Source organism: Labeo rohita, chromosome 5 (genome assembly GCF_022985175.1).
Source record: "Labeo rohita strain BAU-BD-2019 chromosome 5, IGBB_LRoh.1.0, whole genome shotgun sequence".
Lineage (NCBI taxonomy): Eukaryota > Metazoa > Chordata > Actinopteri > Cypriniformes > Cyprinidae > Labeo > Labeo rohita.
In genome coordinates this window covers 32,892,898-32,919,288 of record NC_066873.1, presented here as the reverse complement: position 1 = coordinate 32,919,288, position 26,391 = coordinate 32,892,898, and the positions used below count along the sequence as shown (strand labels likewise).

Here is a 26,391-nt window from a genome sequence, read left to right as displayed (position 1 = left end):
TTGAGGGGAAAAAGCTGTTTTCATCCTTACTGTACATGCAAGTTCATTTAGAAATCAAACAGACATCAGTTTTATAAAATCTTCAAAATAAATATGCATTTTACCATCTAAACAAATGTTAAGAATTTAAACAGACTTCATCTGCATTTAGAAAATCAAAGATCTATGCGTTTTCTTTCTTTCTTTTTTTTTTTTTTTTTTTACTTTATCAGAATTCATATTTTATTTCAGTGGCAATTGCATTTTATTAAAACAAAAAAGTAATTACAAACTATTAAACATTTTTTTGTTGCTTGACTTTATAAAGATCTGATCGAAACAGAAAACAGCTGACTATGATAGTGTAATATATGAAGTTTTTTTTCTTGCTGATGTTATATGCATGTGCTGTCATTATTTATCTTCTACGTTTCAAAATGAAGTAATTTTGCAGATAAATTCAGAATCTTACACTCTTGTTGGTTTTAGAGTACAGAAAAGAGAGAAATATCTCTCTCTCTCTCTCTCTCTCACACACACACACACACACACACAACCTGAATTTACTCCCACTGAAGTAAATATGCTACAAATAAACAAAAAATTGTAAATAAACTGCAAATTGTGAAAGGGAAACAATATTGACAGTTCTCTGATGCACTAATGTATGCTGAGGAATTATGACACAGAATCACAGCACAAACTTTAAATTAATAAGCAGAATCCTTCAAAAATATTTCCTACAATTTGCATAAAATGTTTGTCTGCAGACACTCCTTCTAGTGCGAGTTGTCATGGAGACAAACCGACTGTCACTCATTAAACACTGTCATCACTGATCACGAGATCAGCCGAATCAAACCTCTGATCGCTGTGTGTCTCTCTCTCTCCTTTTCCGTCTTTCCCTCTCCTAATAAGAATGAATTGAAATATGGTTTTAGACCCAGCACCCAGCAGGACATCTCCAGGACTTTGGTGAGATGGTCTGCATGTTTTGATGTTTTGCCACTGGTTCAGTAAGGCACTGAGAGAGGGCGGGTGGGCGGGAGGGTGGGTGTTTGGTCCATCCGATAGTCTGTCGCGTGATTATTGGTTCAGGTTGTGGTCAGAGCCGAGAAGAGGAGTGTTCTGGTGAGATGAGTTTTGGTTGGGTGCGTGTCCACTTTCTAAAGGGAATCGCAGTCGACTCAAAGAGACGGAGAGTCTATCCCATGCCACAAAGCACATGTTCAGCAAGGGACAGGCTTCCAATCTGAGAATAAGAAAAGAGAGTAGCCCGACCCATTTGAGACTTGCAGACAGATACGCTATTTTGATAAAAACAGAACAATTCAGTCACACAAAAGACAGCAAATCAAAGTTCTAAAAGCAGAAAGTTTGAAGAGATGGAGTCCCTGATTCATAGGAATCAATTTAAAACTGCTCCGCCAGACTAAAAGTTTGGTCACATCAGCAAACTTTCGGCAAAAAATAGTGTATTGATGTACAACACACAGCTCAAAGAGATGTGACTTTCAAAGCAAGCAGCTTTCAAGAGAATTCGCTTGATCAAATTGAACCAGATGAGAAATCTGAATGGGGAAATATTTCACAATCCTGACTGCATGGATTCCTACTGAACAAACCGTAAATGTGACCACACTTTAAGACACTGAATTAGAGACATCCTCCTACGGTGTGTATCCCTGAGAGTTTGAGATGCGCCTTGAAGTTTTACAATCGGCCCCATTTTCTTACTGGCAAATAACTCATTTTACATAGTCACTACTTATTGTAGTTATTTATGCCATTCATAACAGTATTTTATTTACACTATCATTCACAAGTTCAAGGTCAGTACATATTTTAAAAAAACTTAACAGAACCATCAGTGGGATAAATCAAAACTGAAAGCATTTATATTGTTACAAAAAAAATCAATTTTAAATAAATCCTGTTCCTTTGAACTGTCTATTTATTATAGAATCCTAAAATACTCTACCAGTCAAACGTTTTTAAAGTCTCTTCTGCTCACCAAGCCTGCATTTATTTGATCCAAAGTACAGCAAAGACAGAAATATTTTGAAATATTTTTACTATTTATAGTCACTTTTTTCTATTTGAATATAATATTTTAAAATGTAATTTATTCCTACGATTAAAGCTAAATTTTCAGCATCATTACTTCAGTCTTCAGTGTCACATGATCCTTCAGAAATCATTCTAATATGCTATTATTATTATTATTATTATTATTATTATTATTATTATTAATCAATGTTTGGTTGAGTACATTTTTTTCAGGATTCTTTGAAGAATAAAAGATCCAAAGCATTTATCTGAAATAAAAAACTTTTGTAACATTATACACCATACCATTCAAAAGCTTGGAGTCAGTATATTTATTTATTTATTTATTTACTGGGGAAAGAAATTATAGAAATTAATACTTTTATTTAGCAAGGATGCTTTAATCTGATCAAAAGTGATGATAAAGACATTTATAATGTTACAAAAGATTTCAATTTCAGATAAATGCTGTTCCTCTGAACTTTCTATTCATCACTGAAACCTGAAAAAAATCTACTCCACTGTTTTCAATATAATAATAATAAAAATACATGTTTTTGAGCAGCAAATCAGAATATCAGAATGATTTCTAAAAGATCATGTGACTGGAGTAGTGATGCTAAATATTCAGCTTTGAAATCACAGGAATAAATGACATTTTAAAATATATTCAAATAGAAAGCAGTCATTTTAAATAGTAGGAATATTTCAAAAATGTACTGTTTTTTACTGTATTTTGGATCAAATAAATGCAGGCTTGGTGAGCAGAGGGCACTTCTTTAAAAAACAAAACAATCATACTGTTCAAAAACTTTTGATTAGTAGTGTATGCTTTAGCAGCACAACTGTTTTCAACATTGCTAATAATAAGAAATGTAAAAATAGGAATGAATTACATTTTAACATGTAAAAAGAACATGTTAGAATAATTTTAAACCCTAATAATATTTTAAAATATATTACTGTATTGATTGTATTTATGAGCAGCCATGGGGAGTATAAGAGACCTCTTTTAAAAATATTTAAAAATCTTGTAAATCCCAAACTTTTGAACAGCAGTGTAATTTGTCACTTTTAAAAGCAACAACTCTGCTGACTGGCTAACAAGGCTGGGTCACACTCAAATTCTTGTTTTTTTTGTTTACAGAGCCTAAGGCAGTTACAGAACCAAGTTATTTTGATATTTCTCAAATAGCAGGAACAACTTATAAGTGTTATTCTAAAAAACAGTAGCTTTAACACAGTGGGAAACTTTACTCACCTCAGAACTGAACACCAACTCTGATATGATCACTCATCAGAAGTAGATCTCCAATCATTCACACCCTTTTCTTAAGAAACGGTATTACTAACAAACATTCAAAACACACAGAAAACAGCCTGACACGAACCATTATATTTTGACGCTCTCTGTGCCGTAGACGTTATAGCCCTCTCTGTACGTGGTGAAACTCTGTGCGGTGGATGGAGGAGCTGGTTTGAAGTTCTGGGCATTTTTGGCAAGTTTGAGGCGTTTGGTCTCCTGGTGCGACTTATAGCAGAACTCCACCAAAGCCACAGTCATGGCCAGACCCAGACCCCCCACCAGGATATAGAACACGCCAGCCACGTTACTGAGACTCAGCGCGCTGGTCTTATCCTGCAGGGGGGAGACACAGTTAGTACAAAAGTAGTGTACTTGGATGCACACCAAACTACTAGGTAATTAACAAATTAAATATATGCATGCAAGCTTTTACCACCCAGCATGCACTCATTCACACACACTCACACACACACAGAGCAGCGTATCCTCACTTTCGCTCTCTTGCACATCAGGGGTTGCACGACTAGTCAACTCACTGGGTCTGTGTCGACTAGTCATGGTTCAAATGACTTTAGTCGTGCTAGTTCTATATATTTCTGACAGCAGGCGGATAATTTGTCTGTCGATAAACTGCTTCTGTGTAGGTACATGCTGTTAGCTCTGTATAACAACCTGTAATGGCCAAAAATGCTGGAAATAACACTCTTAAATAGGATCTTTAAAGACATCTACCATATGGTTGCATTAAGAACCTTTAACACCAATGGAAACTTTCCAATGCACAAAAAGGATCTTAATAGAGGGGAAAAAAAAGAATGTTCAGATTCAAATGTTCTTCACACTACTTAACAAAATGGGTTTTTTTTTTAATTCTTTACTGAAAGGTTCTTTGGGGTTCTTCTATGGCAGCTCTGTGAAAATTTAGATTCTTCATTTTCGTCGTAAAATTGCGTCAAATGACACTTATGTAGGGTTGGGTACCGAACTCGGTACTTTTAAGAGAGAGACACCCTGTGACGTTATGTCACCCCTGCAACTCGTTCAAATATACAGGAAAAAAATAAATGTTCTAAAGTGTGGTTACATTTCTAGGGCCAAAATACAGAAAAAAGGTACCACTGGGTACTGATTCCAGGTAACCATACTGGTACTGTATCAGTTAAAATGTGAACGGTACCCAACCCTAGACTTAAGAGAAGAAATGATTGAAGTCATTACTTGTGTTTTCTGTGTGCCCAAAACGTAATTCTCAAAGCTTCATAAAATAACTGTAAAACCACTGATGTGACATGGATTATTTTATCGATGTTCTTACTACTTTTCTGAGTCTTGAATGTGTCAGTTGCGTTGCTGTCTATGCAGGTTCAAAAAGCTCTCGGATTTCATAAAAAATATCTTAATTAGTGTTCTGAAGATGAACGAAGGTCTTACAGGTTTGGAACAACATGAGGGTGAATAATTAATGACAGAAGTTTCATTTTTGGCTAAACTCACCCTTTAACAAAATGGTTCTTTGAAGAATTGTTCATTGAAAGTTTGTTTGGTGTACCCAAAATGAATCCTCTATGACACCACTGTGAAACCCCCCTTTTTGGGCCCTTTATATTTAAGAGTGTACGCTCAAATACACTGGAAATGACTTAAATGAACACTGAGTGGTTTACTTTCACAAAGCGCATTATAAGCAAATGTTATATAACTGCTGCAGAAATCTAAGATGGTTAATTTCAAGCCAAATTGATCCAAAGTTATTGCGAACCGTTCTGAAACTAAGTGAACTTAAATTAAGTGGAGCTCAGAGGCTGACAGAAACCATAAGCGATTGAGACATGACTGTTTTTTTGCAGAATGAATCTGGAAATGGCAATTTCTCACCTGATTCGGCCGAGTGGACACTCAAGCTCTCCATTAATGCAGAATTAGACTTGCCAGACACAGCAAAGGCTGCTGATGTTGAGTCATATGAATAAAGCAAACAGTGATCCGCTGACTAGTCGACCACTTTCCACCTAGCAAAAATGAGAAGCCGTGCAAGCCCTATTACACGCATACCGCACGCAATTCGCTTGGAGGGAAAGAAGATGAGCTAAATAAAAGGGGGTACTTGAGGGGGGGTATTCAAAAGGGCATCAAATCAATGAGATGTGCCCAGAGGTCAAAGATTAATGTATTAAAAGCTCAGGCAGCTCAAGAGAGGAAGAAATTATTCCCTCTCTCCTCTCATACGTTCACTCTATTGGCCAGAGACACACACACACACACACTCTCATAAGTGAAGAGCCAGCTCTGAGCTTGTCGCCCCCTCTAGAGGTGAAGTTAAGTCAGTACAGAACATGACAAATAAGCTGCCATCAGAGAGCTACAGTCGGATCCTCTGGCTTCTTCGGTCTGCCATCTTAACAGAGGAAGTGAGGAAGAGGAGAAGGAGGGGGAAGAATATTGATGTTACTATGGCAATTCCCCTCTCTGAACTACTTCTGCAAGCTTCACAGCCTTCAAAACTCATTAACAGACACCTGCATGCGACCAACGCCACACCTCAAAACACAGACAAGCCTCAACAGGACTCGGTTCTGCTGCTGTGACCACCAGCCTTGCTGTCTACCAACACTCTGACACACACAAACATGGTCTGTCTTCACTAGACGCCTGAGAAAGGGCACCATAGCAACAGAGGACTGGGAGTGTTGCATTACCGTCTTGAATGCAAAGCTAGAGACCTGGGTTTTTTTTTTTTTTTTTTTATAAATACGGTTACCATGGTTACAGGCCCATATAGTCAGCGGTATAGCCTCCGCTGTGCATATGGGACATATGAGGGTTAATTAACTTTCTTATCAGACTGGATTACACTGAGAATTGTAATAAAACAATTGCATTTCATGCCCATTAACTAGAGTCTCCAGGCAAACACGCTTTCCTGCACGTGGTCTCTATTAAACCGATGCCACTGGCTAATAAGGGAAAAATCGATTTCTTCTTCTATAGGGGGCGCTGTGCGGTTTCATCAACTCGGTCAGGACTGAAAATAAACTTATATCCCAGGTGTCTGTCTTCAAATAATATACAGCATTCAGACTCCTACTTACTCCCTTCATTAGCATTACATGATAATGCATCATTGCATCCGGCCAATTAGAAATACTTTCTAAGAGACTGTGCTTCTGTGAAATTTCTGATGACTAATGTGTTCAAATGTCGCCTAGAGATGATTTCTACACGAATCAGTACACACGACAACAATATTGAGAATGAGGCCATGTCACAGCAGCAGAAGAGAAGAAATCTAATGAAATACTTAATTGCTAAATCACTGTTATGAATGCTTACTACAAAATACTTTTTATGTAACACTTAATTACTACATCATTAAAATAATGAATCATATAAACTCGTAAGTGCTTTGTTAATATGTCGTATCGCTTCCTGTGTGTGCGTGTTTGTGATTTTGTCCTACGTGATGTTAAAAAAACAAAAAACCTGCTTATGTAAAAGATGATTTCTTAGGAAGGATCCAAAATGAAGTGAATCCAGCTGGAGCCAAATCTACTGAATCCATTAAAACCAGTAAGTGATGCTGGGGCTCGTTGTGATACTTAGAGTATGAATATGTTTGTTTGTTATAAGTAAATGAGTGAGCAGACTAACCTTACTCCCAGAGTCTTTGGTCCCACATTCACCCTTATCGTACCACCACTTGTTTTTCAGCTTGTCTAAGATGCCTTGTTCACTGAGTTTCAACACTGCAAGGTTTACAGGAGTTCTTCACGAGGGGAAATAACATAAATAACATGGCACCATTATGTTATTTTATGTTATTAAAACTTAAACCTACCGAATATCTGTTAACCAAAGCGATACTGTAGGACACCTGGCCTTGTGCTGTTGATATCGTAGACAGTAAGAGAATAAGAGAGGGAGAGATGGAGAGAGAGAGAGGGAATGCAGGCAGGGCTAGCCTCAGTGTTACCTTTGACCTTTGACCTGGCAGTGCTACCTACTGTTATCGCTTTGAGTAATCGGCACTCACTGTTCCAACAGAGGCAGAGAGAGTAACCATGGTAACACAGCCAAACAGAGCATAATTACAAAGAGCATTGGGCAGATGAGTTTGGTTATTTGTAATTGTGGTGTGAATGCAGCTTTTCTAACCCAGTATTCAGCAAGCCGGATCCGTCGGGAGAAAAAACCCTTACTTGACTAACAGACAAACAGGACCCAGCAGTCAGAAGGGGAACCGGTCTGTGGTGGGTGAGGGCTGAAGCCAAACATCTTACAAACTAAAACACTGAGCCCAGTAAATAATAAACAAACTATTAATATAATAGAGGGGAACTAGTAGAGATTTGCATAATGCATCCTTCTGCAAATTTTATTTGCAACAAATCGTTTGTTTTCGGCACGGCAGACAAAATAATGGAAACGGTACTGCTCGATGATGTTACTATTCCTTCTGGGCATTTCGGTTTGTAAGATGTTAGTATGTCATCAGCAGGACTGCTGGGAAACTCAGTTTATTTTCCTTCTGCTAAATGATGAGAGTCGTAATCCAGAAAAGCAAATATGCCATACTTACCACTGCAACACAAGCCAGCTTCAGACACTGAGTGGTTTGACACCTGACAAATAAGACCTATTTATGCTATTTATGGAGAGATGGACTTATACTGGAGAAATCAACTTGTATTTATGTATATAATTTAAAATCCACAATATTGATTCATTTTCAGCTCTACGTATGCAACGGCACTTTACAAATATGTGACCCTGGACCACAAAACCAGTCATAAAGCTTAATTTTTTGAAATTGAGATTTATGCATCATCTGAAAGCTGAATAAATAAGCTTTCCATTGATCTACGGTTTGTTAGGATAGATTTTTTTGGCCGAGATACAACTATTTGAAAATCTGGAAGCTGATTCAAAATCTGAATACTGAGAAAATCACCCTTAAAGTTGTCCAAATAAAGTTCTTAGCAATGCATGCGGGTAATTCCATGCAAAAGTCAACCTTACCATGAAAAAAGTTTTTATTTTTAGTGTATGATTTTCCATAGTCTGGTAAGTGATATTTTCAGGCTTGTCATATCCATATTCTTCATAAATAGACACATCAAAATTAAAATCAAGTAACAATTATATGTTCTTTGAGGAGTCATCGCTTCTCTGTTTGTTGGGTATTATTGCGTCTGGTTTGTGCATTTTAATTTGCAGAAATCCTACAAAGTATGTAGTCTCTCAAAAACGGTGTCCTTTTTTTCACATCCATAACGCATAATTATTTCCCTTTTTTTTTAACATAGAAAACTTGTGCATAGACTGATATTTTTCTGATGTTTAGACTATAAACCAGGGTTAATAAAATATAAACAGATAGTTCGGTATATTGAAAAACATACATTCTCTAAGAATTCATGTCACATCCATAATGCTGGATTTGCCCATACTACTTATTAAAATTTGATTTTGATATATTTATTTGAGGAAATTTACAAAATATCTTCATAGAACAAGATCATTACTTAATACCCTAATGATTTTTGGCATAAAAATTTTGAACCATACATTGTAGTGTTGGCTAATTGCTACAAATATACCTGTGCTACTTACGACTGGTTTTGTGGTCCAGGGTCACATATGGTTTCTCCAAATTTCATTCACATTTTAAAGGGGTCATGAACTGCGAAATCAAAATTCCCTTGAATGTTTGACATATAAGAGTTCAATGTATTATAAAAACATTCTGTAAGTTTCAGAACTCAAAATTTTCTTATTAGTCTAAAACAACTTATTAAAGCCAGTCTGCCAAAATTACAGGTTGACAAATGTGCCACTCTATGATGTAATAGCGTGGCTAAACACCGACTCCGCAGTAAAAGATCAACACCTGCTTCTACATCGCTACCTGTTTAGCCCCACCCACCGGATTTGCACATTTAGTGTAAATAATGAGAGCAAAAATAGGACAAAACATAGCCTGTTACTTCTAAATTATGTTTTTTGATGTAAAAGTCTAGATAACATTATAAGTGGACCTCAGAGAACAGTACAAAATAATAAAAAAGGCAGTACATGACCCCTTTAAATCAAAATTCAACAAATTACTAACTTGCTACAACTTCAACACTGTGTTCTAGATAGAATGAAGTGGCCTTGGCAGCCACAATCGAATACTGTTTGTTAAATCGAACCTTGTTTATGAGCATACAAACCTATTGCGTTGACTCCACAATGAGCAGAACTCAGGATTGTGTCAAATCACTAACAGCTAAATACAATTGGATCTATCACTAACAAATGTATGAAAAAGAGGCCTTGATTCTTACATTTATGACCATTTCTTATTGAACTGTGGTAGGTTTTCACTACTGTTGCTGTACAGTATGTTTGCTGTTGGGATTTTCTATATATTTGCAGACATACTGTAGTATATGGTTTTTAATTTTGCTGTGCACTAATAGTATGGTATACTTGCTGGGTTTGCTGAATTACTCCATTCATGCATTTTGGATCAGACTCAGGTCAATAAATGAGAAACATGCAGTTGTGATGTCATAACAGACTAGACACCCTCCACCCAGCATGCTCAACTTATCAATGCATGGACTAGGCAGCCATTTCGGTCTTGGAGTTTAGATCTCTTACACCATTCATGAGCGAGAGCCAATTACTGAAGTGAACTCGCTTTTGAAGACCAAAAAGGACTGAGTGGGGCTGCCTTGCCCTCATGATAGGCTGAACACAGGGTGACCATTCTGCAGGCACAGGGGCTAAAGAAAAGTGGCCATAAATTCATTGAGAAGTGTGGGAGTATAATGAATTTGTGTTTGTTTGTGGTTGTCTGTGCAGATGAATGTGTGCATTTTGTGAGCCTACAATACGGCACCAGATCCTTCTCCACCTTTGATTTCTAGGAGTGTTTAATTAGAATTCTCACGTTTTCCTGTGATGTTTTGTCCCTTCAGGACTGTCTGCCCAAGCGGGCTTATATTTTCCTTTAATCCCACAACAAGGGAGCTACGGGCTTTTCCATGGGTTACACGCCAATTCAGGGAATAATCTGAAAAAGCTTGCGGCTTCAAAGGGATTTGCATACTAGTGGAAGGAAGTTGGCTAAAGCCCAAAAATGGTGTCTTTTCAAAAAAAAAAAAAACCCTGACATTTGGCTGTTTGATTGGAGATGTGAAGATACCCAAGTCTTCACACTTCTTTTCTGCCACTACCAACAATTTTTCCACCATCACATACAAACAATCACTCAACATGCCCTCCAAACATTTTGAAACTCCATAGGCTTGGATAGTATCAGCATAAATCCTTGTCATTTGTGAAGAACTCACAAGGGACAACACAAAATATTAAAAAAACATTTTATTAACCAAAAGCAAGTTGCTTCAATGTATTTACACCACAAAATGTGACCCTGGACTACAAAACCAGGTAGTGAAATTGAGATTTACACATCACCTGAAAGCTGAATAATAAGCTTTCCATTGATGTATGGTTTGTTAGGGCAATAGTTGGCTGAGATACAACTATTTGAAAATCTGGAATGTGAGGGTGCAAAAAAATCTAAATATTGAGAAAATCACCTTTAAAGTTGTCCAAATGAAGTTCTTAGCAATGCATATTACTAATCAAAAATTAAATTTTGATATATTTATGGTAGGAAATTTACAAAATATCTTCATGGAACATGATCTTTAATATCCTAATGATTTTTGGCATAAAAGAAAAATCAATAATTCTGACCCGACGCAAATATACCTGTGCTACTTACAAATGGTTTTGTGGTCCAGGTTCACAAATGATAAATATTTATGCTGATATTGTCCAAAATCTTACTTCACATTTCCAAACTTCTGGAGAGTATTGTAAACTACAAAGTAAAAATGTAACTACGCTAAACTACACCTACAAAACTATTAAGGCAAGAGTTTAACCCAAAACATACAAATTCTGTCATCATGTGTCCTTGTGTCAATGCAAATCCTTATGACTTTATTTCTTCCGTGGAACGCAAAAGAAAATACTTTGAGAAATGTTGGTAACCAGTTTCAGTGACTATTATCCAGACAAAATATGTTTATGATTCACAGAAGAATAAAAGTCACTGGTTTGAAATGACATGAGTACATCAAATGACGACAGAACTTTCACTTTTGGGTGAACCATCCCTTCAACACTGTAATAAACATCAAATAGGCCGATCCTCTGTCCTTTAGAAAAATATAGACACCTATTTTCCAGAGCAGTTTTGGTCTGTTTGCCTTGTCTATTAGATCCTTGTATATCTCTCTTTTCTTCTTTCTGTTGATAGCCCATTAAATCCTAGAGCCCTGGTGTACACAAACAGTACATTTTCTGACGATCTGATATTACAGATCAGAGGAGAGAGCCAGGGAGGGCCTAGCCTCTTCTACCTAGAACAAGCTGTTTGTTTTAGCGCACAAACAAACCAAGAACCTAAACGTCCTAATAAGCTGCACTCTTGGTGACCGTGACCTCGCTCCACACATCCACCCACCCGAGCCTTTATTCCTCTCCTCCTCTGCTTCCTTTCCTCCATTAGCCAAGTAAAGGGTCACATATGATCACAGTTTGCCTTATTACGTAAGCTCAAAAAACGTTACATTAGCAGCGCCGACAGTAACCGTGGCCGTCGCTGTGATGCTAATGTCCTTGGGTCATTAGGCTCAGTTTGCTCATGTCCACCCCTTAGGGTCACGGTACTGTTGCCGGGGGTCATAGGTCACAGCCTTGCCGATTACTCGTAGCTAGGAAATGGTTGTTTGGGTGAGATTGAGGCTGACCTTCGAGTCCCCTCCCCCGCTGCCGCACTCTCCCTTGTCGTACCACCATTTATTTTTCAGCTTGTCCAGCAGGCCCTGCTCATTCAGCTTTAACACCGCCAGGTTTACAGCACTTCTTCAAACGATAAACACATAGCTCGTAAGAAAAGGGACAGGTTCGTGAGAAATCTAATGAGACTGCAGCAACTGGCAGTTGCTTTTTTTGTTAGGGGTCAATACAAGAGGAGAGACCGGTGGTTGGACCACTCGACTGGTTAACTGGTGAACTGTTTGGACCGTTCCACTGGTTAATTGCGTCAGCTAACGGGTACAGACAGAAGCGTGTGTGCAAGTGAGGTGCGTGTGGTGCAGAGTGGATAGAGAGAAACAGAAAGAAGTGAGAGTAAGAAAAAGATGTTGAGTGCTAGTGAGTAATGGGAGGATGCAGGAGGAGAAGAAACAGCGTATGGCATGACATGCTTGGAAGCAGGCAGTACAGCGTCAGTGCAGAGAAAAAAAACAAACCATACAAGCATTACAAAACTGCAATCACAGCACAAAGCAGAATAAAACAGAGGAAGGAGGATGACAAGAAAAAGGGGGTAGGAAATCAACAGCAACAGGCATTACACTGTAAAAATGGGCTGTAAATTAAGTTAAGTGACATTTCTGTAGAGAGAAACACGATAAAAACATTACAAAATACATAACTTAAAAAAAAAAAAAGAAACTTAACACACAAAGACACGGTTACCTTATCATGTACCGCAAGAGAAAGAGAGAGAGATAGGCAGAGTGAAAATAAAAAAAAAAGAGTTTGAGGTAAAAAGAATGAGAAAAGGTAGAGGGCGAGAGAGTAAGAATGAAAAACAAAACATGAACGAGACAGAGAAAAGAGAGAGATGGTGGAATCAGGGTAGGTGGAATACTATAACAACAGAGCGAATTGTTATATTATTCCACCCACCTTAATGCCGACCCTTTGGGCGTGGCCACACCGTAGCCCTTGGAGTCCAGGTTCCCTCCCACCTTCATAGTGTCACACGGCTTTCTCTGCTCGATGTATTCGTTCATCGTGGACTCGAGCAGGAACGCGAACTTCCCCTTCGACTTGCGCACACGAGCCACTCCGTCAGGGGTGGTCTTAACGAACACGGACGGCTCGGCAGACTTCATGTAAGACCACATCTTCTCGTAGACAGCGATCTTTGAACGCTGAAAGAGAGAAAGGACAAAGAGGAAAAAAACAATGAAAGGTTAGGAGAGAGAGAAATTCGTGAGTTTCATGACCTTTTACTAATAAAACGTGGATGGCTCAGATTTCCTGTCAGCAGGGATGGACTTGAACTTATTTTGTGACATATAAAAGTCCACCACAGACAATTCTCCACTATATTATTAGAAAAGCAGCTAAATTTGGTTAGATATAGGGTACAATGGGGCTAAAGGCACCCCTTAAGAAAAAATGTATGTATGATTGCAGAAAAACACAAACGTTTGTATTGAACATTTATGAAGCAACAGATTCTGTGTGAAAAAAAAAAATCATACAAAGTTGTTTATTTTGTTTAAAAATCTCATAAATGTATGAGGTGGCAAGGGGGGGCTTTTACCCCACACATGGGGTAAAAGGTTCACCAGCATGGAGTAAAAGGCACACAGTATTGATACAAATACTTTAGCTAAAATAATAATTTTTTTTTAAAATAATGCTTAAGTTAATACTTGTGCAAAATAATCACTTTAGCAAAGTTTGTACTATTTTCTGCTTATTTTGATAAATAAAATAATTATTTTTTGTTCAGTAAATATACTGTCATTAGAATATGTTAATATGAAACATATATTAAAATACAGAAACAAAATCATTTTAAAATGTAAAGATTCTGAAAGCATTGAAGAGGATCCCATAATAATTTAATATAGATTTACAGTAATAACAACAAATGACAATTAATTATATGATGTGATTAATATCATATTTTTATATATGATGGTTTCACTGTAAACATGGTGATTATCTCTAAGATAATATATCATAATTTACCATCTCAATCTAACAATGTCATGTCAATAAATGGAAAAGTCAGCCTTCTATTAATTATCATAATTATTGTGCCTTTCAGCCCCCACAGCAGGGGCACTTTTTACCCCAAATACCATACTTTTACATATTGTTTCGCTATTCAGAAGCTGCTGTTTTAATTATCTTAGTTTTAACAAAACTGAAAATCATTTAGAAGACTTTTGTCTTAAGATATACCGAATAATTGTAGCAATTCTCATTTGCTACTTAAATCTACAACATTTTTAAAAACATCAAATATTAGATCAAGTAAGCACAGAATCGACTTTTTGCGCTGCTGCTGAAATATTATAAGATAAAATGATTCTCAGGTCGGTATACAGAAATCTTAGCCATCTGGCAAAGATTTATCTGTAATATTTTACTGGGGCACACCGGTAAAAAAAGGATGCATCCATATGCTACGGTGTGCATTTAAATGTGCATTCAATTTAAAACCTACACTGGGTTAGAAACAGCCCAGCGCTGTGTGAAATATGGACAAACTCAGCGAATGGGCTGTTTTAACCCAGTGGTTGGGTTAAATGTTTAACCCAAACTTCTGATTAGTTTTATTTAACTTAAAAGCTACTATATTTCTGGCTTAGAATGAACCCAAAATAGGTTGAAAATTAACATTCATTAAAGGAGAAGTCACGTCCAGAACAAGAATGTACAGATAATTTACTCACCCCTTGTCATCCAAGATGTTCACGTCTTTCTTTCTTCAGTCGTAAAAAAGCTATTATGTTTTTTGAGGAAAACATTTCAGGATTTCTCTCCATATAGTGGACTTCAATGGTGCCTGTGAGTTTGAACTTCCAAAATGCAGTTTAAATGCAGCTTCAAAAGGCTCTAAACTGTCCCAGCTGAGGAAGAAGGGTCTTTTCTATCGAAACGATCGGTTGTTTTGTAAAAAAAAAAAAAAAAAAAAAAAAAAAAAACACAATTTACTTTTAAACATACTTTTTAACCTTCAAAATCTTTTCCAACTTCAAAATCATTCTACGTCGCTGCAGACCTAGTGTTTACAAAGTGAATGTGCAAAGAAGTTCAAACTCCCTTAACAAAAAAAGGTAAAACAACGATGTAGAATGATTTTGAAGTTGGAGAAGAAAATGAAACGGGAGTTTTTCGACATACCCTAACTGCCTTAAACCGGAATACAAAGAGTTCACACAGAGCTAGACAAGATGAGCATTAAAGGTTAAAAAGTATATAAATTGTAATTTTTCTTAGAAAATAACCGATCGTTTCGCTAGATAAGACCCTTCTTCCTCGGCTGGGTTCTCCTTTTGAAGCTGCATTTAAACAGCATTTTGGAAGTTTAAACTCGCAGGAACCATAGAAGTCCACTATATGGAGAGAAATCCTGAAATTTCCTCAAAAAACAATGTCTTTACGACTGAAGAAAGACATGAACATCTTAGATGACAAGGGGGTGAGTAAATTATGTGTAAATTTTTGTTCTGGAAGTGAATTTCTCCTTTAATATGTATTTATAAGTTGAATAAATAATTCATTAAATAATAAACATTTAAAAACATAAACATAAAATCTTAGGAGAAAAAGAAGAGCTCTCTAAGTAATCACTGAAAAGGTCCCTCACATTGTCTAGAGGGAGAAACATCTGCCAAGGTTGCTCAACCAAGGCTATTCCTTTTAGCGGCATTACAAACATTCTCTGTGAAATGTATAAGATGACTCACTGACTACTGAACATACCATAATCAAAATCAAATTCGAGGACACAAGTTTTTTACATGACTTAAAGCCAAGACCATTTAAGTTAAGAATAAACCTAAACATTTCTCGCACACAACTTTCTTATACTTAGAATGCGTAGGCTGAATGAAAGAACAGAGAAATTATGGCTTTACTCATCCTTGTAATTCTGCTGCAATTCTGCATTTGGGGTGAATCAAAGCTTAAGTTTCATAAACCAAAATATTCAGTGCCCATCTCTTGCGAGGGTAGCTATAAATGGCCATGTAGCGGACAGGATATCTCTGGAGAGAACACACACACATACACCTAAATTTATTAGGACAAACACACACAGACACACACACACTCCTTCCTTTATAGGGCACAGATTTACACACATACACTCACACATATCGTACATGTAAGTAGGTTAACTTGACCTCCAAACAGCTGGTGTAGGAGTATATGTGAATGTGTTTTTCTTAAGTTTTCAGACACAAACTGTAGAATTCAAAAGGGGAAGTGTGCAATTTCTGTGCCACTAGCGGCACCAAATGGAAATGCAAAGTAATACCTCTTTCCAGATCTCTGACATGATAAACATATAGTACCAACTTACACTACTGAATGACCTGTGTCGGGCCAATTGAATGCTCAAGTACTTAACAAACCCCTAAACGTAACCCTCCCAGAAACCTTTCTGTATTTTAACATTTTCATTAAAGGGATCATGTAGAGCCATTTGAACCTGCACTGAAACTGCAATTTGGACTTTCAACCCGCTGATCCCCTTTGAAGTCCACAATATAGAGAAAAATCCTAAAATGTTTTCCTCAAGAGCCTTAATTTCTTTTCGACTGAAGAAAGAAAGACATGAACATCTTAGATGACATGGGGGTGAGTAAATTATCAGGAAATTTTTATTTTGGAAATGAGCTAATTCTTTAATCAATCACTACCTTCATTAAAAAAAAACAGTTCACAAAAAAAAATGAAAATCCTGTTATTATTTACCCAGACTTATGCTTTTTCAAAACTGTACGTGTGAGCGACTTCCTCAGACCACAAAAGGAGCAATTTTGAAGATGTTTTCATGTAATCCTTATAATAAAATTTTGAGGCCAGTCAGATATTTTTATGAAAGAGGAACAGCAAAAGCAGTAATATTGTGAAACGTTATTATGATTTAAAAATAACTGCTTTATATATTTTAAAATGCAATTTATTCCTGTAATGGCAAAGTAGCCATAACTCCAGTCTTCAGTGTTATGACCCTTCAGAAATCATTTACTGATTTGGTGCATAAAGGAGAAGTTCACTTCCAGAACAAAAATGTACAGATAATGTACGGTGGGTCATCCAAGATGTTCATTTTCTGTCTTCAGTCGTAAAGAAACTGTGTTTTTTAAGGGAAAACATTTTAGCATTTTTCACCATAATGTGGACTTCAATGGTGCCTGTGAGTTTGAACTTTTAAATGCAGTTTGAATGCAGCTTCAAAAGGGGGTTTAAATGAACTTATCTAGTGAAACGATCGGTTATTTTGTAAAAAAAAAAAAAACCTCAAATGCTCATCATGTCTAGGTCTGTCTGAACTCCTCCAACTTTAAAATCATCCTTCATCACTGTTTTAGCCTTTTTTGTAAAGGGCGTTTGATCTTCTTTGCATGTTCACTTTGCAAACACTGGGTCGGTTCTTCTGCAGTGATGTAGGACGATTGCAAAGTTGAGGGAGAAAATGAGATGTGAGTTTTTCAACATACCCTGACTATACTGAACCAGAAAAAAAAAAGAATTTTGAACAAGACGAGCGTTTGAGGTTAAAAATATATATATATATATATATATATATTTTTTTTTTAAAATAACCGATCATTTTGCTAGATAAGACCCTTCTTCCTCAGCTGGGATCGTTTAAAGCCCTTTGAAGCTGCATTTAATCTGAATTTTGGAAGTTCAAATTCATGGGCACCATTGAAGTCCACTATATGGAGAAAAATAAAAAACAAAAAAACAATTTCATTATGACTAAAGAAAGAAAGACATGAACATCTTGGGTGACAAGGGGGTGAGTACATAATCTGTACATTTTTGTTCTGGAAGTGAACTTCTCCTTTAAGCAACATTTATTATTAATATTATCAGTGTTGAAAATAGTTGTGGTGCTTAATATTTCTGTGATTACTGTGATACATTGTTTTTTCAGAATTCTGTAATGAACAGAAAGTTCAAAAGAACAGCATTTATTTAAAAAAAGTAAAAATTTACTGTCACTTTTGATAAATTGAATGCATCCTTGCTAAATAATTATTTCATGGTGTTTTTCTAGTGCTTTTTCATCTTTCTTTTAGTTTGAAAGTGTTCGTTCTCATTCTATGTAATTTAATGGAAAAGAGTACTAGCATAATTTCTCCATTTGTGCTCCATGGAAGAAATAAAGCCATCGAGTTTAGAATGACATTGGGGTGAATATTTCTTTAAACTGCTTGTTTTGTGGTGACCGTTTCACAATATACCCACATTGCTTTTCCACCTAAAAACGAACTCAAACCGGCATTACCATCTACAACAGCAGAGTTATATTCAGTACTTGCAATGATAGATTGCTGCAATAATGAGTTATGAACACAAGGTGGCGACTGTCTCCACATCAGATTCAGTCCAAGTCTGTGTCAGCTGCTCTCCTGTCATCTTTGGTCTGATCCAGTTTGTTAACAGATGACAACTCATGAAAGAGAGAGGAGCAAAAGGGCACCTCATTTCATGTGTTCTCCATCTCAATCTTCAACCACTCTATAGTAGGTCTGTGAGGTGACAGTGACTGTGTGAGTGACTGATTACGTGTACATGTACATCTGCTTTCAAACAAACAAACCACACACATACAACAAGTAATCGTGACATTAAGGTGAAATGACAGGATGAGCTCATCAGCAGTGGTGTATCTGGGTCATCTTAAAACTGCCCTGTTCCCTGTCATCTCAAAACACACAAGCACACACATACTCTGCCTCTGGCTGCCTCACATGAAAAACGGTTTCTGGCTAAGATTCAGTAAAACATGTCTTTAGTCAAAGGTGGTCACATGTCTGCGGTGACAGCTTTCTCAGATTGCCAATTGACTCGCAGTCATCGCAGTATAGTCTCAGAATTTCTTGCAAGTAAATGAGCACAAATAGGTGCTTTCCCTTAGATTACTTAGTTGTTTCAGATTTAAGCCAGCAATCCTTTACCTTTCTCACCCTATGAACATGTAAAGTAAGCCTATAACTCAAAATTTATGATGTTTTAGAAAAGAAAATTAAAGCAATATCAGACACTCACTCAAGCCCATATAGCAGTATTTCTCAATCCTGAATCCAAAAACACTTACAATACTGCACATTTTGAATGTCTACCTTAATTGACAGATTCAGTTCAGCTACTAGTACCTAATGAGTTGAATAATGCACATTAGGCTTTGCTCAGACAGGAAAAATACATTTTTGAAAAATAACATTTTTGGCACATTTGACTCAAATCCATTTAGTGCCTGAAATACAAAAAAAAAGAAAGCACAAACCCTATCCATATGTGATTAAAAATGATTTAAAATCTTTTTTTCCCCCTAGCGAAGTTCAGGCTGAATGATCTGAAAAGTATTTTTGTCATACACGACACAGCACATATAACAATATACATTATACATTTCATAAAGTGCTTTTTTTTGGTTTCAGTATTGATGTAGTTACTACAGTTTGCCTATAGCTACCAATGTACAGTACTGTTTAAAAGTTTGGGGTCAGTCCTTTTTTGGCTGGAAACAGAAACTTATTCAGTAATATGGAAGCTGTTTCCACCACCGAATAAAAACAAAGTAAAAAAAAAAAAAAAAAAAAATTGTGGCTTTTTATTTCAGAATTCTGATTTTTTTTTTCTCAGAATTGCATTATCCAAACTCACAATTCTGACTTTTTTCCTCAGAACTGAGATAAATTTGCAATTGCAAGTTATAAAGTCAGAATTGTGAGATATAAAGTCAGAACTGAGAGAATTGTGAGATATAAACTTGCAATTGCGAGAAAAAAAGTACAAAAAGTCAGAAATGCGAGTTTTTATCTTGCAATTTTCACTTTATTTCTTAAAATTGTGAGTTTGTATCATCCAATTTTGAGAAAAGATTTAGGCTGCGTCCAAAAACCTAGTCAGCTGACTTGCTGCCTCGCTGCCTTATCAGGCAGTGACTTCGAAGGCTGCAAAGGCAACTCTAGAAACAGTTTCGGACAGACTTCAGAGGCAGCAGAACGTGACGCCGTTGCTAGGTTACCTAACGGTTAAGTTGTAGATTTTGTAGAAAAACGATCTTATACAGTTACGTATAAATGCTTTATTAATACATAAAGACCTCAATGTCATTACCCACCGAAGGTCTATGCGTTGGAGAAGACGACTGAGAATAGCAGCTACTTTTTGCTTAAAAAAATAAAAGCACTGATGCAAGTAATATTGCAGAACAGGTCATTGTTATTAGTGGCTGTTTCGTTATTATTGGTAGTATATTGTAAATATTATTCTTATTCACTACTCATTTGAACAAACAATATTATTTATCATGCTTTTTACACTATTACGATTCATAAAGTTTATCATGGTCAAGATCTCATCTATTATATAAAGTAACAAGTCTAATTTCACCAGAATATCTTTATTTATATAGCCTATATGACGCACACGCACAGGATTGTGGGAAATCGAAGGCAGCAAAGGACACATCTATGCTGCCTTCAAAATTCCATCAGAAGAAGGTACCTCCGGAGACAGGAAGTGAAGCAGAATTAGAATTCGGACGTGCCTTGATGCCTTCCTGCCTTGGAATGCTGCCTCAGAAGGCAGCATTTTAGAGCTTTTGGACGCAGCCTTAGAATTGTGAGAAAAAGTGGCACTTTAACCTTTTTTTTTATTCAGTAGAGAAAACAGGGATCCATAAAACAAGAATATGTTAAACTGATCAAAAGCGTTTTTAGTACATTTTACAAATTATTTCTATTTTAAAAATAAATAAATAAAAATAAAATTTAAAATAAATGTTGTTCTTTTGAACTTTCTATTTATCAAAGAATCCGGAAAAAGAATCTGGTTTGTACAAAGGTATTAAAGGAGAAGTCCACTTCCAGAACAACAATTTACAAATAATTTACTCACCCCCCCTTGTCATCCACGATGTTCATCTCCTTCTTTCTTCAGGCCCAAAGAAATTATGTTTTTTGAGGAAAACATTTCAGCATTTTTCCCCATATAATGGACTGATATGGTGCCCTGGTTTTGAACCAAAATGCAGATTAAATGCAGCTTCAAATGATCCCAAATGCAGTTGTAAACGATCCCAGCCGAGGAAGAAGGGTCTTATCTAGTGTAACGATTGGTTATTTTAATAAAAATAATACCATTTATGAGTACTTTTTAATGCCAAACGCTCGTCTTGTCTTACTCTGCCTGGACTGTTTTTGTTCCTGTTCATGACAGTTAGGGTGTGTCGAAAAATTCCCATCTCATGTTCTCCCTCAACTTCAAAATCATCCTATATCGCTGTTTTACTTTGTTTGTTAAGGGTGTTTGATCTTCTTTGCATGTTCACTTTGCAAAGACTGGGTCGGAACTTCTGCAATGATGTAGGATGATTTTGAAATGATTTTTGAAGTTGAGGGAGAAAATACGATCAGAGTTTTTCAACATACCCTAACTGTCTTAAGCCAGAATACACAGAATTCAGGAAGAGCAAGGCAAGACGAGCGTTTGAGAATAAAAAGTATTTAAATTGTATTTTTTTTAATGTAAATAACCGATCGTTTTGCTAGATAAGACCCTTCTTCCTCGGCTGGGATTGTTTACAACCACATTTGGGATTGTTTAAAGCCGCATTTAAACTGCATTTTGAAAGTTCAAAAGCGGGGCACCATATCAGTCCATTATATGGGGAAAAATGCTAAAGTGTTTTCCTCAAAAAACAATTTCTTTACGACTGAAGAAAGAAAGACATGAACATCGTGGATGACAAGGGGGTGAGTAAATTTTTTGTAAATTGTTGTTCTGGAAGTTGACTTCTTTTTTAAGTAGCACAAATGTTTTCAACAGTGTAATAAATGTTTCTTAAGCATCAAATCAGCATATTAGAAATGATGTGACACTGAAGACAGATGGCTGCTGACAATTCAGCTTTGCCATCACAAGAATACTACACTACATTTCAAAATATATTAAAATAGAAATCAGTTATCTTAAATCGTAATAATATTCCAGTAATATTATTGTTTTCGTTTATTGAACAGTAGCATAGACATAAAAAAGGGACAGATCCAAAATATGATTGGGGATCTCCGGGATCAGGACTAAGAAACACAGGTCACGGAATAAAAGTTTTATTATTATTATCAATAATCATTTTCCTACTTTTGGCTAAAAATGCTAGTAATATTGTATTTGACAGTCCATTTTTATTGCTGTCTTACCCTGAAGAACTCTTTGGTGGAACCGGAGTCAAGTGTTCCATAGGCGATCTCAGTCTGCTTGGCCAGGTCTTCTGCACTCTCTATAGGCGACACCATCCTCTCCACAGTCAGGAAAGCAGCCAGATTGGCAGTGTAGGATGAAATGATGATCAGAGTGAAGAACCACCAAACACCTCCAACAATACGGCCAGACAGAGACCTGAGATAGAGTGGGAGACAGGGAAAGAGGGAGCAAGAGAGACAATAGGAAAGCAAACAAAACCCCTGTGAAAGGTTAACAATTAGTACAGTTGTATTGAAACTATTACTGCTGATAAAACATGTAAATGTCTTCAAGAAAGTGTCAAAACAAGTGAAGCTTCTGTTTGGACAGGTCTGTCACATGAGAGACAGCAGAAAGAAGAGGATGAGAAGAACAGGGTCACAAAAATGACCTCGAGAATGAAATACAGGAATCCAAGAGGAATTAAGTGAGTATGATGGGCAGGAAAACTGAAATGAATGAATAGACGAATGCTGGAATGAATGAAGAGGGCTGACACTCCTCCACTGAAACAGTTTATAAACACCAACTGCTGACAGTAAAATAGAGACATGCAGCAAGAACACGGTAGCCCTCCAAGAAAGAGAAAAAGAGAGTGAAAGAGAGAAAATCTGAACACTTTACAGTCAACACATGGTGAATATAAATTATTTTAGTTGGTGCCCAGCATCACTTTAAGCAGTGGTTCTCAAAGTGTAAGGCAGTTCTCAAAAAAAAAAAAAAAAAAAAATATATATATATATATATATATATATATATATATATATATATATATATATGTATATATATATATATATATATATATATATATATATATATATATGTATATATATATGTATATATATATGTATGTGTATGTATGTATGTATATATATATATATATAATGCCTTTAAAAGCATTTAATAAGCCTTTAAAATAGTATAATTAAATTGTAAAAAATAATTTATTTAATTTATTAATAATTTATTTTATTTAATAATTACTTATTTATTTTTTGATCTCATAAAAGAGATTTTTAAACATTTTTAATATATACATTTTTTTTACAAATAATATAACATAATAATAATAATAATATATAAATATGATAATTTCTTTACTTTAAATTATTTAGAAACCAATTCAATTATTATCCAAAACATGCAGTTTTCACTGAGTTTTATGTTTAATAATTTTGTTATCATTAACAGTAAGTTTCAACAATAACACTTACAATATTTATACAAAAATATTTTAACTGCTGGCGCTAACTTGTGTATTTCAAATTGCTTGTTCCCCCAAAATAATCGGTTAAATAATTATATGTGACCCTGGACCACAAAATCAGTCATAAGGGTCAATTTTTTGAAACTGAATAAATAAGCTGTTTGTTATGATAGGACAATATTTGGCGAAAATACAACTATTTGAAAATCTGAAATCTGAGGGTGCAAAAAAAATCTAAATATTGATAAAATTGCATTTAAAGTTTTCCAAATGAAGTTCTTAGCAATGCATATTACTAATCAAAAATTAAGCTTTGATATGATTATGGTAGGAAGTTCACAAAATATCTTCATGGAACATGATCTTTACCTAATATCCTAATGATTTTTGGCATAAAAGAAAAATTGATCATTTTGACCCATACAATGTATTGTTGGATATTGCTACATATATACCCGTGCTACTTACAACTGGTTTTGTGATCCAGGGTCACATATGGCATTACAAGTGCCAAAACTGGCTACAAATACTGACAGATGCCGATATTTTGGGGTGAATGTAGTGCACAAGTCTTTTAATTTCAAAGAGAAATATGAATAAAAAAAAATGAGAACCACTGATTAAAACAAGCTGTACTTCAAGAGAGTAAAAGAGGAGATAAAGACAGGAACAGCTGTAGTGACAATATTGTGATTGATGAGTGACTGAGTGACTGAATAAATGAATGAATGAATGTATGAAGTGATGAAAGTGATTACAGAATGGGTTAAGGTTTGAAGATAAGCTTATTAAAGTGAAACGCCCCAAGTAGAATAACATATATGCACCATGAAAGACAAGACAACCATAAAATGCAAAGATGAGGGGAGAGAGAAAGATGAGGATGGAGAGACAAGGATGGGCTAAATAATACACCAACCTTGGCGAGATATCGCATCCTTGCTGCATGAAAGCTCCAAGAGAGAACCAGAGACTGTTAAAGATGCCGAAGTCGTTGGGAGGGTCGGGGGGCGTCTGCGGATCCTTCGCCTCTTCGTTCTCATCCAGGTGCCATTCGTATGGACTGAAACGACTCACCAGGAAGAGAACCACGCTCACACCGATATATGCAAACACGATACACATCCAGATCTCATAGGCCAGCGGATCCAGGAAGGAGAAGACTCCTGGTTTGGACTTCTGGGGTTTCTTGATCATGATGGAAATGCCCAGACTCATGAAGGGCTTGGAGAAATCTATCACCTCCTCCCGGACAAGGGTTATAGTGAGAGGAGCCACAGCTATATCTGCCCTCTGGAAACATGGAACACAGTAAAGCTCAGTTCATAATAGGAGAAAAAACAAAGTATGATCATGGAGATGTGATTAGATGGTCTGCTATTTTAATGCAGAACTGAGAAATTAACTTCTTTACATTTAACTGTATGTTATAACTGTATGTAACAGATGTTACCATGTACTTCTGTCCCAAAATGCCTTCTTGTCTCCATCTGCTTATAAATGCAACTCAGAACTGAATTTAAAATTCAACAATAGATTTAAATTAAACTTCATATTAATATTTTGTGCAGGGATGCACTAAATTCTGGCCAATATAAACCAAGAATTATTTTAATGGACAATAAATAGCTTATGATAAATTGATGACAGGATATAAAAATTTAAATATTAAATATTACATTACACATCAGCCAATAAATACTCAATATTGGCCAAAACTGATAAAAAAAATTGACTGATTACCAATATGACGAAGATACACTGCATTGTGTATAATATATTATATAAGGTACTAATGTAAGATATTTTTAGTAAAAATAAAAAATCATCTGAGATGATTAATTGATATGTCTCATATGTTCAGGATATGTTGAATGGCACACAAAACCAAAACAAATGCAAATACACACATGCACGCTGTCATTCTTACAGTGAATAAAGAATAAGTTGTGTTGTTTAACTTTAACAGGAACCGAATTGGTGGAGCTGATTTTTGATTTCCCAAATAAATGCATTTTAAAAGGCCTCTACACGTAGTGCTTTGACAACATGCAGAGAGACACTAATTTGGAGCCTTATTGTGTAAAAACACTGACCATGACCAAAGACTTGGGTGATGTCAGCAACACCAGAATATTGAAAGTAATTTAAAAATCACATCACAGTGTCAAAATAAATCATGTGACACAGGAAAGAAACAACATTCAAGCACCAAAGTTTAAAATATTAAATGTCAGTGAGAATATCTTCTAAGTGCTTTTGTGACTTTTATTTTGACAGAGTGCTCAGTGATTTTATATGAGGCCTCCTAAGTGTTGCTGGCTTCACAAAGCCACTATCCAACCATCAACACTTTCCCATTGCAGGACCATTTTCCCAGCACTCACCCCATATACCAACTCCCCCACCATGCCGTTCCAGGTCTTGGTCTCAGGGTCGCGTGCTCCGTATTTCCCATCAGCCACAATGGACAGTTTGTACTTTATGCCCACATGCTTTGCGATTTCTGACGCCAAGTCTACACAGTAGCCCTCATAGCGATCATTCCCTTCCAACTGCATATAATTCCTCTTGTACATTACATATGGAGCTTCCTGTTAACCAGATCAGATGAGGTTTAGCTGGCTTTCAAACTGTTAGCCCAGAACACACATACATACACATAAAATCACTAATTAGCCTGCAATCATGCTGATATGTCTCACACATACACACTTTCAATTCTCTTCCATTCTTACTCATTCACACACTGAGATAT

At 36.1% G+C, this 26,391-nt stretch overlaps 1 protein-coding gene across 3 annotated transcripts in view; it reads right to left on the bottom strand.

The window, feature by feature from the left end:
- Positions 1-667: 667 nt before the first annotated feature.
- The window catches only part of gria3a (glutamate receptor, ionotropic, AMPA 3a), a 48,456-nt gene continuing 22,732 nt past the window's right edge, over positions 668-26,391 (bottom strand). The window contains exons 10-16 of one of the 3 annotated variants that reach the window (XM_051110021.1): positions 26,021-26,227; positions 24,553-24,926; positions 22,384-22,582; positions 13,094-13,341; positions 12,148-12,262; positions 3,420-3,667; positions 668-1,231 (exon numbers count right to left, since the gene is read on the bottom strand). In XM_051110021.1, coding sequence (XP_050965978.1) covers positions 3,422-3,667; positions 12,148-12,262; positions 13,094-13,341; positions 22,384-22,582; positions 24,553-24,926; positions 26,021-26,227 — 1,389 coding nt within the window. In that variant the 3' untranslated portion in view covers positions 668-1,231; positions 3,420-3,421. Of the gene's footprint in view, positions 1,232-3,419; positions 3,668-6,982; positions 7,098-12,147; positions 12,263-13,093; positions 13,342-22,383; positions 22,583-24,552; positions 24,927-26,020; positions 26,228-26,391 lie in introns of those variants that run through there. The other 2 variants (XM_051110022.1, XM_051110023.1) reach the window with 2 other exon arrangements.